This window comes from Coptis chinensis, chromosome 1, assembly GCF_015680905.1.
Source record: "Coptis chinensis isolate HL-2020 chromosome 1, ASM1568090v1, whole genome shotgun sequence".
NCBI classification, from domain to species: Eukaryota; Viridiplantae; Streptophyta; class Magnoliopsida; order Ranunculales; family Ranunculaceae; genus Coptis; species Coptis chinensis.
This window is the reverse complement of record NC_141456.1, coordinates 33,160,666-33,176,119: the sequence shown is the minus strand read 5'-3', so window position 1 is coordinate 33,176,119 and position 15,454 is coordinate 33,160,666. Positions and strand designations below refer to the sequence as shown.

The 15,454-nt window shown below is 37.8% G+C and overlaps 2 protein-coding genes across 4 annotated transcripts; one reads left to right on the top strand and one right to left on the bottom strand.

Moving 5' to 3' along the window:
• The first annotated feature begins 1,067 nt into the window (after nt 1-1,067).
• LOC147523546 (glutaredoxin-like) lies at nt 1,068-1,994 on the top strand. Of its 3 annotated transcripts, XM_086598967.1 has the most exons (5): nt 1,068-1,177; nt 1,210-1,323; nt 1,413-1,501; nt 1,575-1,673; nt 1,763-1,994. In XM_086598967.1, exons 2-5 carry the CDS (start codon nt 1,211-1,213, stop codon nt 1,846-1,848), a joined length of 387 nt encoding a protein of 128 aa, XP_086455093.1. In that variant the 5' UTR covers nt 1,068-1,177; nt 1,210; the 3' UTR covers nt 1,849-1,994. The 3 variants fall into 3 exon arrangements, with proteins under 3 accessions (XP_086455093.1, XP_086455098.1, XP_086455087.1); XM_086598972.1 differs by having other exon boundaries at nt 1,157-1,323; nt 1,747-1,994; XM_086598961.1 differs by having other exon boundaries at nt 1,163-1,323.
• A 2,857-nt stretch (nt 1,995-4,851) lies between these two features.
• On the bottom strand, nt 4,852-11,499 carry LOC147523545 (anthranilate phosphoribosyltransferase, chloroplastic-like). Its single transcript, XM_086598953.1, has 10 exons — nt 9,857-11,499; nt 9,629-9,772; nt 9,381-9,542; nt 9,205-9,288; nt 8,539-8,727; nt 7,553-7,643; nt 7,320-7,379; nt 7,098-7,216; nt 5,385-5,519; nt 4,852-5,296 (listed from the first exon to the last, which is right to left on the bottom strand). Exons 1-10 carry the CDS (start codon nt 10,064-10,066, stop codon nt 5,255-5,257), a joined length of 1,236 nt encoding a protein of 411 aa, XP_086455079.1. The 5' UTR covers nt 10,067-11,499; the 3' UTR covers nt 4,852-5,254.
• Between the last annotated feature and the right edge of the window lie 3,955 nt (nt 11,500-15,454).

Sequence of the window (15,454 nt, the reverse complement as noted above, 5' to 3'; positions counted from 1 at the left end):
TATGAAACACAATATTCATCCAAACTTAACTCGACAAAGAATATAACGCATACCAAGGCTAAACCAGCAGAAATCGGGCAGAGAACATCACTAACCCAATCCAGATTTCGAATCTTCAAAGCGAGACGGACAAGCAGCATCGATCACATAAATTACAAATTGTGCGCAGACCAACCTTCCAATGCAAATTTATGTCGTTTACCTGGCCACCTAAATCCCAAAACTCTGAAGTTGGGCTAGATCAGGTCTTATCTCTTGTTTTTTCACTTAATCTTTCAAATGATGTCAAATAGAAACGCGACTGAAATCGACAACTTCAGATAATCAAAATATTTCTGATTGCCTGAAGAAACCCAGCCAGAGGAACAGAGTTTAAAGGGTATCCGGATTTGTGTTTGGAAAGAAAAAGGCCTACCTGCCCATGAAGAAATGAGAGGAAGTTGGAAGAACTCAGTATTAATGAGTATTAATGGTAATTGATGTGGGTATTAATGGTAGTTAAGTGGCAAAAACCGCGTACATGTCAATATAGAGGCGTGGATTTGGTTTTTGCCCTTAATTTACATAAAACTCCTTTGTCTGTGTGTTGTAATGGAAGGGTATAAATGGAAATACAAAATTAAATGACGAAATAGTCCTTTTTAAAGACATTGAATAATATTTTTTTGTATTAAATTAGGGGTATTAGGCGGTAGAAAAAAGGCTGGTCTAATTTAAAAGGCCAGGTTAATTATGGTGTATTTTACTAATAGAATATATATATATATATATATATATATATATATATATATATATATATATATATATATATATATATATATATATATATATATATGTCTCCTTCACGTTAACAATCTCCTATTTTATTTTATTTTTCATTAATTTATGGACGTGAAACTACCATTTTATCCCTGCAAAAAAACAAAATAAAACAAATAAAACAAAAAATAGCATGAGCTGTAATATTCGTGTTTGATAAGGGGCAAAATTGGAAAAAAAAATAATGGCGTGATGAATTTACTGTTGAAGCCCTCGTTTTCTTTAAAGAAGTTAGATATATATATATATATATATATATATATATATATTAAAGATATGGAAGCATAATCAAACGCCGCCTAGCCCGAAACCGCAAGAGTAAAAAACAGAAGAAGACTATATATATATATATATATATATATATATATATATATATATATATATATATATTATGGGTGGAGTATCTAGTTCTGGAGCTATACCAAAAGAAGGTGAACATCAACCAGATATGGCGTTATCTAAAGCTAAGACTATTGTTTCTTCAAATCCAGTAGTTGTCTTCAGGTTTGATTTTTTTTTTCATTGATTCAATTTAGATTTTTCCATTTATTATTTGATACATAATTTTGATATATTTATATGTGTGGTTATAGCAAGACTTATTGTGGGTATTGCACGAAGGTTAAGCAGCTGTTTTTGCAACTAGGTGCTAGTTACAACATCGTTGAATTGGATATTGAGAGTGAGTAATTAGTTAATTATTATTATATTTTATACTTTGGTCAATCTGTTTGACGAAATTTGTTACTACAAAGGTGATGGTGATGAGATTCAAACTGCACTAGCCACGTGGACTGGACAGCGGACTGTGCCCAACGTGTTTATTGGTGGAGATCATATTGGTGGTTGCGATGGTAAGATAGTCATTACCATAATAATACTATTTGAAGTTTATTTGTGGTTATTATAATTTTTAATCGATAATAGTATGGCATGGTTGCAGCTGTGTTGGCAATGCATAAACAAGGGAAGCTTGTGCCGCGGCTTAATGAAGTTGGTGCGATTGCGAAGTCATCAGCTGAAGTTTGAAGTTCGAGAAGTTTTGAGTGCATAAAATATGTATATGTGGTTAAGACTTGAATTTACAGTTGCATGTAATGAGGAATGGATTTGTAGACATTATATATATATTCTATATATGATGAATAGCATAGTAGCTAATATCTGTTTCAGAAGACGTGTATTTTTTATTTGATAAGCGTTTTGATTTAATACACTTTAACTAGAAACCCGAGGTGAATAATCTTTCCCCCAGGCGATAACAATAAAAATAGACTAGCAACCATTCTTGTACAGAAGAGTCGTACGGTGTAGTTTTTATTTTTTAGAGGTTCTGACAGACGTCAACCTGTATTAATTTAAATCCTCTAGTAAGTTGTTAGTTGGTCTAAGATCATGAGGAGGCTCGAAATACACTAAGAGTGTCAACTTGTTGACTTATAAAACTTACAAACGTAGAACCAAAAGTTCTTATAGCCGCAACAAGGTGTGAACAATACCAGGCTGGTTTTCTCTTTGTACATGATTGTAGTATGTGTGCACTGCTCTGAGAGTGTCGGACATTACCACCATTTTCCATGCCATTTCTTAATTGCACTTTTAAGTCCTGCATCTATTGCATTCAGTTCCTGAAGGATACAAAAAGCACTCCGGACATCACCTTGAGAATCCCTGAAGAGACCATCATAGCCATCACGGACATCACATTTAGAATCCCTGGAGAGATCATCATAGCCATCAGTTTTCTCACCAACCGCTCCATCCAACATGATCTCAATTGCTTAACTTTCTGCTTTTCCCATTGACACCATAGCTCCTCATGCTCTTTATATGTCAGTTCAATGCCCAGTCTATCAGCTATATTTGTTGTTCTGCAACTATACTTTCATGTCCTGCATGAGAGTATGCCGTTCTGCAAATACACTTTCATGTCCTGCATCAACTTCAGTGCTAGTTCTGTTGCCAGTGCTCGAGCCTTCTTCTTCCTCTTTCACTCCATATTTCTTGTGCAGTGAAGTAGAATTTACTTACGTTGGAAACACTTTGCCAAGAGTCTAGTTTCGGTGAAGCTTTTCAGGACAAAAGTGTTTCGCAAGCCAATGCCATTCCTTCAGCGAAGCTTTCTACACCCCACTGACTAATACAGCTGCTGCCGCTTTGGAGACCTTTTCATTGTTCAGGTAATAGAATAGGCTCTCAGTATCCGAAATTTGAAATAGCTAATGGAGTCCGAGCGTTATTGAAGATATAAGTGAATTGATTCAGCTATATTCAGAGTTGAAATGAAGATGATCTCCTAGTTAAAGAGAAGGAACTATTGATCAAATGTACATTGAAGGAAGATACATTTGTACTAGGTTAATGACCATGCTCAGTACCCCAGAAGAGGATCCTTACTAAGATAAATTTGTACTAGGTTAAGCCCTTTCAGCTGGGTCAGGACTTACTGCCATTTACAGTGCTGTCTCGTGGTTTTAAAATGATACATTCTTCTTGTACCATTTTTTATTTTTTATTTTTTATTTTTTTTTTTTTTTCGATAAAACCACCTTATATTAAATTAAAGAGTAACTGGAATACAATTGAAGTCCAACCAGCATATGGGTAGCTCATCCATGCCAGTGGATCTACTAGCCCATTTTGCTAACTCATGAGCTTCTCCATTACAGATTCTGTTGATCCACCCAAAACATACATAATTGAAAGAACTAACTATTGGATGCCTTCCACAATGTTCACAATGTTATGTAAGGACCAGTTGAGGGGATAATCTTCTGGTGACAGACTTTTGATCACCATAGTGTTATCTCCTTCAAACACAAAATGTCCTCCTAAACTTGCTGCCAACTTGACAGCTACTTTAGCATCACAAAGTTCACTTTCCTTAGCAGACCTTGCCTTGAAACGACTGACCGCAGCAGCTACTAGTACCCCATGTTCATTCCAATCCATAGCAGCTCTTGCCCCAGTTTGCTTCTCTTCATTGAAAGCTCCATCAAACCTAATATTCACAAAATCAACTGGATGAGATATAGAATGACTTGCATGTGAAATATTACTTATATTGTAGTCATATGTATGACTGTTGAAGCTAGAAGAGGATGAATTATCATTGGAGTTAGTATTCCTTCTTAAAGATAAAGATAAAGATAAAGATTTCTCCCTTTCAAAAGCTTTGAGCCTTCTCTGCCATTGTATGAACAGATGTCAGCAGCTCTACCCTCCTCATAGCTCCTTTCTCAAACTTCTAGAGGTTCCTATTATCCCAAATAGTTTGCCATTGTGTATGAACAGAGTTGTCAGCAGCTCCACCCTCCTCATAGCTCTTTTCTCAAACTTCTGGAGGTTCCTATTATCCCAAATAGTTTGCAAAAGAGTACATGCATATACCCCCATATTGTCCCCTACTTAACAACACATTGGGCTTGGGCTATGGGTGTGGAGTTTTATCCAAAAAAAAGTCTCAGTACTATTACTAGTTAGTGATATTTCCACTTTATCAATCCATAATAAACTATTTTCATTGTTCAATGTGGGACTATTCATCTTTTTCGGTTCACACACCACAAAAAGAATCAAAGAAATCAATCAATGAGTGATTTTACCCTGTCTTCTGTACTGACATTCCAGACCAAGTAACCAAGTGATTACTTCCCACTTCAAAATAACTCAAACTCAGACAATAACAAAGTCAGAGTTGGAAACTGTGTTTTCCCAAAACGATGTAATTCCAAATTGGACGCAGGGTGCCAAAGAAAGGAAAATATTCAATGTAAACTCGAAATGCAAGAAAACAATTTCACAGGGTTAGACATAACACTAAGGTGACAACCCCTTTACCAAAAACCAACGAGATACACAACAGTGAAGTATCAGTGATAACCTTACCTTTTCTAGATCGTTAGGGAATAACCTACAGTGCCCCTATATTTGGAACCATGCCGCAGTCGACATGCATTTTCGCTTGAGGTCTGAAAGTCAATTGGGCTGAGACTCAAAAGTTGAGACAGAAAATAGAGAAAGAGAACACTGTAAAAGGAGAAGAGAAGATTACATTCAGGCTGAGCCTCAAAAGTCGAGACAGAGAAAATACAGAAAGAGAACACTGTAAAAGGAAAAGAGAATATTATTACAAAAGTGGGAATTACAATAAACGAAAATGGAGATAGCCAAAGGTTCAGACTAATATCTTCTCAAATTCTTTAGTTGTTTACAAGTTTGATTCTCTTTTCATGCCCCTTTTTTTTTTCTTGTGGAAACTTCAGTTTTCTCCCGAATCGGCGAGTACTTGAGACACCATAAGCAGGTGCAAGACACTTGATCGGTGCATAGATGTATAAATCTGGTATAGCATGGAATGAGAAGATATCATAATATCTAATGTCTGTTTCTCATAAATAATGTATTTTCTTCCCCTTCCTCATTCCGATTTCAATTACAATTCAACTGGAAATTTGCGGTGAACCATCTTTGCCCTCTGCAGTTATGAAACAATAGGATGAAATTAGTGTAGCAGCCATTCTTATATGAAAGAGTTAATTGCATGAGTAGTAGAATTTACTTACTTTGGAAGTACTTATCCAGGAATCCAATGTCTTCAAAGCTTTTCCTGACAAATGTGTTTCACGGGCCAATGCGACTCCTTCAGCTAAGCTGTGGACACGCCCACTGACTAACAGGGCAGCTGCTGCGTTTAGGACCTTCATTGTTCAGGAAATATGATGTTCTCAGTATCAGAACTCTAAAATAGCTAATGGAGTTGGTGTGTAATCGCAGAGTTAAGTGAACTGATGCAGTTGCACCTAGATAGATGATTACTAGTTATAGAAAAATGAAGCATTGACCAAATATACAGATAAGGGAGATACATTTTTGCTAGGCAAAATTGAGCTCATTCCTGCATCCCCATATATATCAGAATTTGTGGGTTCTTTGTACACAGCAAATACAGGACACTTCTGATACCATGTAAAGAGAACTACTTAGACAAGTTGAACATGTAAAATTGTCATTCTTTAGCAACTTAGTTTCTCCGACAACCTCATCTAGGGCTGGTTCTTTGAATGCCATTGACATCAAAATACCGTGAGAAGTTTACAATGCGTAGTGGGTGACACCAAGTCACCAACAGACTTCATCTTCTCCGACGACCTCATCTAGGGCTGGTTCATTGAATGCCATTGACATCAAAATACTGTGAGAAGCTTACAATGCGAAGTGGGTGACACCAAGTCACCAACAGATTGAAGCTAAGGTTCCATACAAGCAGTTGGTTTTAAGTTGTGGTTTAAGCATTAGGAAGAAATCTTCATAATTGTACTCTTAACCTAGAGAAAGCATATATTTGATGGAGATTAAATGAGAGCAGATATACTAGATATGTTGAAAAGAAAGATTTGTGTCAACTATTACAGATGTAGAAATCAAGATTTCCCATCGGATCAGGAAAAGAGGCGAAGGTCTAGGATCTAGAGTATAAGTGGTATAAGAAGCCTGTTTTACTTATGGACTTGCCTAAAGGGATTAGTAATCAGACGATGCAGGCAATATCAAATTTCGGAAATTTTTCCTCTTGAGGATTATTTGCCAATGATCTGGAGCTGGTAACTGAAACAACACACCTAGTAATTTTGGAGCCAGAGACACCAGAGGTCGGTGGAAGCTACGATTGTAAGTAAGGATGTGCTAAATTTCACATGGAAAAACTCCTACATTTTTGTTCTAGATTTCACGAGAGCAATTTTTCTCCATCCGCAGAGAACAATTTTGATACACAAGGAGAGCAATGGATAACATTTACAAAAGAGTTCTTCATGAAAAAATCTTGATGGTGAGGAAAGATCCCATGCCTATATGTCTCCTATTTATTAAAGTTTTAAACTGATAAGTGGATTCCCAAATGAAATCAAACAGATACTAAAATGTTTGGTACTTCGAACAACATACATTTCTGTTCCTATGCGTGTTTTGGTGTTTTAGTTGGTGATTGCTGCACTTTCTGAACTTATAAGAGTAGGTTTATTGACATTCTATTCTTACTTTATTTTTTCATATTTTTAATGAAGTGGACGAGACTACGAAAAAATGAAGTAAAAGGGGCCCCATTTCGGAAACTCAAATTTCCATGGTTTTTCTGGGGACCAGCCATTTTAACTTCTAAAACAAGCATGAACATCCACAAAGAAGACAAAATTCCTAGAAACTCGTTTAAGAGGGGTAAGAAAATGAAGGAACCGGTCATACAGGCAGATATGATAATCAAGAAGGAAAATTCTTACAAATGCATCTGCAATTGATCCTGTCTCACCAGAGAGTACATGCCTTAGTACCTCTGCGTTGTAACTGGGGCCTCCTCCTCTTAAGCTTTCAAGAGTACACCGGGGAATACCAAACTCCACTGTCCAGTCATACAGACAGATTAAAGATAATCTGACTTGTTATATGTTAAAAAATTCATCGAAATCGTTTTAACTGGAAAGTATGGTTTAGAAGATGGTTACGTGGATCAAAAGAGAACTTTTTGATCTTCTCAGGAGTAACATCAAGGACTGTTCCAGGTCCTGCCAATATAGTGGATATTGTTAGATCGTTAGCGAGATGTATGCAAAATCAATTATCGAACATGAGTAGTAAGGTAGATCTATAGAAAGATCAGGGCAGAAACTGATTCGCAGATACAAAGATCTAATAGAGTTTAATTAGCATATTCAAAAGCATAAGGGGCAAATATTACCTAGTGGCGTCATTTCATCTAAACCATCCGAATGAACGACTAGTGCCCTTTTCATGCCAAATCTTTGTAGTGCTTTTGCCATTTTGAGAACCTGCTTGGAAAAAGAAAGAAGCATCTAGCATCAGGAATAAGCATCTAAGATATAAGAATTGCCAGTACATAAGGTATAAGAAGTGCAATGCTCAAGTCTAATCCATACAAGGTAAGTGAAGACGGCATAAGTTGATGATTACTCTTTGTGTTTAATAAGAAAGAATGGAGCAAATGAAACACAAACTGCTCTGGCAGTGAGTGAATGTGCTTTTTCAGGTGATATGATGTACCAGAGACAGACCCTTTCTGATATAAATTATGCTACTAGCTGTTAAAGGAAAAGTTATGCAAGCATTTAGTCCCTATAAGCTCCAAACACCAAATGGTGCTTCACAATACAGATGTTAAATTTCCTACTGTGAACAACAAAACCCTGTGTTGACAATGAACACTGGGAATGTCCGTGCTCTCTAAACATGGCAAGGGATCGAACTTGTTTGTGCAAAACTCTAAAATTACACAGAAGCACCAGATTTTTGAAACACAACCAAGAGCATGCAATTTGTCATATTAACGGTGTAATATACTAGCACTTCGTATGTAGATTAGAGCTACAGAAAAACTTTCAGCTTTCCTCAATTTTAAGTCATTTAAGACAACCATTGATTTCAATGGATAAAGCAGTGATGAAATGCTTTATTTTTCTTCAATTAATTCCAGCCTATGCCAATGCATTGCAGAGTCGATATCTAACTGCATGTAGAGTGCAAAAGGTCCGACTCAAGGTGCATTGAGATACCAATTTTTTGCAGCCCTTCCAAGTCCATCATATTGCAAACACTTTGATCTTGAGCTGTTTTAACTTGGTAAAAAAGAAAGCCTACGTCATCCTTGTATGTCTAGAAAGCTGAAGAGAGCCCACTAATGCTACAATCAAACATGTTTAGACTTACTACGTCATCCTTGTATACACCAACGACTGCAAAATGTACTCCTGCAGGATTCAGTAGAGGCCCCAAGACATTGAACACAGTCTTCACTCCAAGGGTTTTCCTTACAGGACCAACTACTTTCATTGATGGGTGGTATTTGGGAGAAAGCATAAAACCAATGCCTATTTCCGCTACACATTTCTTCACCCCCTGATCACAAGACAGAAAAAGAGGTTATCATATCATGGAATCGACCCAAGTAAAACACAAGTAGCTTTAAAATGCCGATGAAGTTTCACCAATACTTGAGAAGAAAGTATACTAATATGAGTGCCGACGCAAAAATGCACCAAATGGTATGGGGGTCCAATATAAAGTGCATCATAGCACTTACTTTGCACTCATTTTTTCATTTCATGTTCTCTTAGAAGATGCATATGTTATGTACGTTTAGAAATTAGAATGGTCATGCTCTGCATATTACCATTTGTGTCGGGGAGAAAAAAACAAACGACTCCAATTTCAACAGCTAGACTTCCAAATTTTTAGTCCAGAATTGTCAGTTTTATATCATATTCCTATAATAAAATCTTCAATTAATTAGATGAACCATCTTTTCTACATTAATTAGGGATATAAACATCGCCACATGAAAATTCAGTAAGTAGCAAAATTCTTCGGACCGACCTCAGGATCTAAGTCAATGGCCACTCCCAGTTCTTCTAGTACATCTGCACTTCCACAAGCTGAAGAACTGGAATAATTTCCTTGCTGCAAGGCTAATAAGATGTCAATCTCCTAATTTCCTTCCGACAAACCAATCGAAATCTCTGTTCTATTTTTTCACGTGAAAGGAAAATTACCTTGGCAACTTTTGCGCCACAAGCGGCAGCAAGAATAGAAGCCCCAGTTGATATATTAACTGTGTTTGCCCCATCACCACCTGTGCCAACAATGTCTACCAAATCAGTCATACCGTTCACCTTTTTACAACATTCGATCATTGCTCTCGCTAGTCCTACAATCTGCACATAAAATCCCTATAAATCATCTAGAGATAAAATGATATCGACAACATAATGTACTAGGGAGAAATTATATAAATACTAGCCTCTTGATAAGTCTCTCCTTTGGCCCTCAAGAGAACAAGAAAAGCACTAATTAATACATCATTCCTCTCATTCAATAAAATATCGAGCGACCCTTTCGCCTCCTCTTCCGATAAGTCCACCCGATTTATCAATGATTCCAATAACTAAAAAAACCACAAAATAAATATTCATCATTTCACACACTAAAAGAAGTACTTAAACTACCCTAAGAAGAAAGTATTCTATACCTCAGTAATTGAAAACTTGGATGAAGAATTGGAACTCTCCTGATAATTGTTAGGCAAACTAGACATCACAGTTCTTAAGCTCACTCGCGGAATTCGACGAAGTGGTACACAGATATTGGAATACTTATAAGATGTAATTGGCCTTTTGAGAGGTCTACAACAAATATTTGAGGAACAAAAAATTGGAGCACGACAACCAAACAGAGCCATTGCAGACTAAATGTTTTACGTTTTCAAATGCGGCAAAAAGCACCAGTAAATAGAGAACTGACGATAGCCTGTACTGCAATAACTAGTCTTTAAGAGAGAAGAGGTTAATAATTGAACAACCTTGGTAGTTGGGAGTAATAAATGAGAATGGGTAAATAAATTATCATAGAAAGGGAAAAGTAAAGAGGTTAACTTGGCAAATAAGTTTGTGATGATCATGGAAATTCTCAACTCGCTATTACAAACAGGATTGCAAAGAAGAGATTTTAAGCCTCATCCATCATGTAAGACAACTAAAGTCACTCACCTCTGTTTTGCTGATGATGTATTAATCTTCATTCAAGGTTATGAGGATTCTATATGGGGTTTGAAGCTCATTCTAGATGATTTTTCAAGGGGCTACAGGTCTGCAGCTGAACCTAAACAAATCTACCATCAAGATGGTTCCCATCTTGGCCATATTTTGGGCATGCAAGTTGTCTCTCCTCCTGTAAAATATCTGGGTCTTCCTTTGGTTTCAGCAAGAATAAGTATCAAAGATTGTTTGCCTTTGATCGAGAAAACAACTATATGAAAGTGGAGAGCTGGAAGAATAGGTTTCTAAGTCATGCAGGCAGACTTTAACTGATCATTTCTGTTCAAGCTTCTTTCCACATTTACTAGGCTAAAACCTTTATTCTCCCTCAAGGTGTGTTGATCAAGGTTGCACAGATTTGTGCAAAATTCTTATAGAGTGGATCTCAAATGGGGAAAAATATGCACCAGTCTAGTAGGGAGAATATTCAATACCCTAAAATGGAAGGAGGGTTGGGGATTCAGGATCCTATCATCTGGAATAGAACAGCTTATTGTGGTCTCATTTATAAACTTGCAGGCAAAGATTCAGGGCTATGGATCACATGGAACTGGGCAGAGCACATCAAAGAAAAAAATTTCTGGACTATGTCAGTGCCTAGGGATTGCTCCTGGCCGTGGAGATGTATTCTAAACAACAGAAAAACTGCTATGAAGCTCCTTAGATATAGTATTTCAACAGGTGACCAGACTCTTTTATGGCATGATCCATGGTGCATGAGAGTTCATTGATCAACATACAATCAGCAAAAGATTACTGGAACTTTCCTCTATATGCCAAGGTAAGCACTCTCATCACAAATGGTCATTGGAATCATTTTGTACTCAATTTGCCTGATCCAGATCTTAAGAATGTTGTCTTGGCAACCGAGATTAATCGCTACTTATCTGAGGATAGAGTAATCTGGCTGAACTCACCTTATGGGGCATTCAGTTCAAAAGCAACATACCAAGCATTAAGAAGAAAACGAAGCAAACCTAATTGGTGCTCGATGGTTTGGGGGACATTAGAGCATCCAAAGTAATCTTTCAATGGGTGGCATCTTTTCTCAGAGAGTCTACCTACTCAAGATAGACTTATTCACAAAAAGGTTTGTGAGGGAGTAATATACACTTCCAGTAATATTAAGCACGTGTCCAACACACCAAGACAGTAACACTCATATAGGTGTCCAGGTTGCTCAAGATTAGTACTCTATAGTCGGGCGACCTCGTCAGCACCCAGAACGCCACCCCCACAGAACGTCTGCATCCAGAAAGGCAAGCGTCCAGAACGCTCATATTGTCCATCACTGCAACGGCTAGTAACATAGGACTGGCTGTCACCTTAAAGACCGGAGCTGCAGATGCACTCGCCATTACTCCACCGTAGGACGTCTTTATGACTCTTTAAGTGCCATCAAGTCTAGAATTTGACTGGACGCGGGTTAAGGGGAGGCGCGAGCACCCTCACCTATATAAAGAAGAGGAGGAACTACGTTTGACTTGATTCAAGTCTCCCCCTAACAGAGAGAACTTGATACGTAGGCAGTTCGTCCATACAAACTCGGTCAACTCAATTTAACCATCCCAATCTCTTCACTAAACCTACATTTGTAAGGATTACCAAAAACATCCTTTATATTGGCGCTGTCTGTGGACCGAGTTTTTTGGAAAAATCCACATTTTTATTTTTCCAACAATATCATTCAAGAAAACATTGGATTTCCAATCCCTTGAAGCATGGCGTTAGACGATGACCGAACTAAACATGGTTCAAAAAAAACTTAGGAGTACGAGAAGGCACTAACGAAAAGTCGCTTGATAAGCTTTGATCATCAGATAAGTCTTTCACTCCAATTCTTCTTATACTTGCCTATATTGCCTTTCTTTAGGCTTATGACTTTAGAAGGTTAATGCCACACGTTACTATAGCAAGACAAATGCGCTAATCAGACTTGTTTATTCTTGCTATGAATTTCACGACTGACGCACAAAGGCTCAATTGCTTAGAACATCACTTATGTTTTTCTAAGATCAATAAAAGCACAACCTTCACATGTTCTTGTCTTGGTTTGAATAAAATCACCAAATTCTGATGTGGCATATTCACTCCTATAATTACTTGCATCTAATATCAAATAATATGGAATGTTGAAGATACCATGTTAGTCCCCTCTGTGCCTTGTTCCAGAGACGACCCCCTACCATTAGTTCTCGAACTTGAGTATCTTGCATGCCGACCTCAACAAGCACTAATAATTCTTGCTCTTGATTATTTCAAACTATCACCAAATTCTACAGTCTTGTATATATCCAGAAGAAACACTCACAATTTTTTCATGACTTTTGAAGTGTTATTGGTTTCATATTGCTATCACATGGGGGCCGTCATGATTATAGCTAGTTGCCCTTGTTTATCTCAAATTTTGCTTATATCCGCATAACTTCAATTTAATTAATTACGCACAGCCCCATGAGCGGTTACACTAAGCTTTATGTTTCTTAATATCTACGATAAACTATTAATGTCGACCGTTCGCTGCCAATTCGAGTAATTTTAACTCAAAGTCTCAATTCCAAATAGACGTTACAAACAACATAATCCAGCATGTAGATGGATTATTATCTCCATCGATCATTTTGTTGGACAAACGTCCACCTTAGTTACTATACCAAGTGGATGCCAAAGCAAGTATTTCCGATCTAGTGAGCATACAGTCGCTCACTTGCACTATGGATATTGCCTAATGTTCTTGGACTGAATCTTTTATTATGCTGCCATAAGGCTTAATGGTAGTAACAGAAAGAGGACGTGACTATTTCTGATACATTTTGGACGACCTCATCTACTAACGACCTTTCTGTTATAGATGGATGGGTGCTTTGCAGGTTGACTATACTTTGAACATATAGGAGGCTAGTTGTATTAGCTGTGCAGTTTGCTCCTTGGCAGGTCACTTACACTTCGAAGAGGCCGGGGCTAGCTATAGCCACATGCGCACATACAACCTAGCATTTTGAGTTCAATGCTCGATTTATTGACGAAAGTACCATTTATTTTGTTCTAATTCCTTTTCAGTATTAGTTCGATCTAGTGCAAGTCATTCAAGCTCCAAGATGGGGGTTAGACAAAACCATCTCCAAACTGGGGCTATTTATTGCCATCTAAACACGTTCAATTCAGTTATTATTTGAGCTCAATGCTCAACACATTTCCAAAATTACTATCGTTAATTTGTACTAACTCTTTGGTGTCAGCTCGCATTTTCACAGGTCAATTAAACTCCAAAAAGGCTAGCTATCAACCAATCAACTTGATGCCCTACTAAAAATCAAGTTCGGTTTAATTATAGTCACACCAAGTCAAGGCTAGCTATCAACTGCGATCTCCAAATCAGGACACTCACTAAAGCCACCAGAGCCACTCGCTCACTAGAGCAGGCAGACTCACTCGGGTCACGATGCCCACCTGGGTATAACGCTCACTCGAGCTCAAACGCTATATAGCACCACCACTTCTCACTAGTTCGGGACCTATACTTCTAGGACCGACTTAGTGCAGAACGCTCTCTAAGAGCACCAGGCTCCCATAGGCCACATCGCTCACTTGAGCAAAACGCTCACTCAAGCTTGAATGCTACATAGCACTAACATTTCTCACTAATTGGGAACCTATACGACAAGAGCCAGCCCAGTGCATAACGCTCAATAAAGCAATACGCTCACTCCAGCTCAAACGCTCCCTAGAGCAGGATGCTCATATGAGTACTCTTGGTCCCTTGACCTATGCTCACATGAGCGCCCTTGACCTAAGCTCACTCGAGTAGAACGCTTACTTAAGCATTAAGGGTCCCTTGACCTATGCTCACTGGAGCAGAACGCTTACACAAGCGCTATATGGTCCTTGGACCTACACTCACTCGAACAGAATGCTTACTTAAGCATTAAGGGTTCTAGACCTACGCTCACTAGAGCAGAACACTCACACGAGCTCCAACATGTTCACTGTTCCACTTGGACACGTGTCAAATTATTTATCTCGTCAGATTGTTCTTAAGAAAGCACGACCTAACGAGAGGGGGTTGTGTGAGGGACATATATTGTCATCAATATATTTGCGACACGTGTCATTGTCATGGATCATATCTTGAGACTAATTCATTGAATCATTACAATTGGTCATCTCAAGAGTCATGAGTTACCAAATGGTTACAAAATGAACATGAATACATGCATAGAGCAATAATAGCTATCAATGCAATACTAAATATCATTAACTAATGGAGCACCAAAGGGGGGAGAGAATTCTATATATTTCCTCTCCACTCTCTAACAAGGGGAGGAGAATCCTATGTTTCTTCTTCACTCTCCATCTTCTCCGTTCGCCATCGATCATTCGATCATAGAATCTAAACAATGAACTACGTTCGACTTGATTCCAAGTTGTCAGCAAACTGGGTACGCGTAGGCAGTTTGATCCTTCGAACTCAGTCGCAACATCATTCTCCCCAAAATTCCTACACACGTAAGGTTCGCCCAAAAAGAACCTTTACAAGGTCATTACAACATCTTCATGTTGTTTTTGCGATTCTGCGAGGGAAAACTCTAAGCACCTCTTCTTTGATTGTCCATTCTCTACCAATGTTTGGTCACTTGTGAAAAATGCTATTGGCTTAGGAAGATCAGTAAAAGCTTCAAATGCAGAATGGTGTGATATAATTAATTTCTATAGAAAACACAATCCACAAACTGAAATATACAAGGTGTATGTTTGTACCACAATAGGTCATTTGTGGAAGGAGAGAAATAACAAGAGATTCAGTAACAATTCAAGCACTTCTAATCATATCGCTAACTCTATTATCAAAGAAATGAAAATTTACTTCGGAATAAGGATTGACACTAATCAAGATTATGCAAATATCAGATGCTTACTGACAAGGTTGGACATTCAAGTCAATTTCAAAACTAAATAACCTATCTACTACAAATGGAATTTCCCTCTGATAGGGTATATGAAACTGATTGAATACTGATGGTTCTATGAAGCGG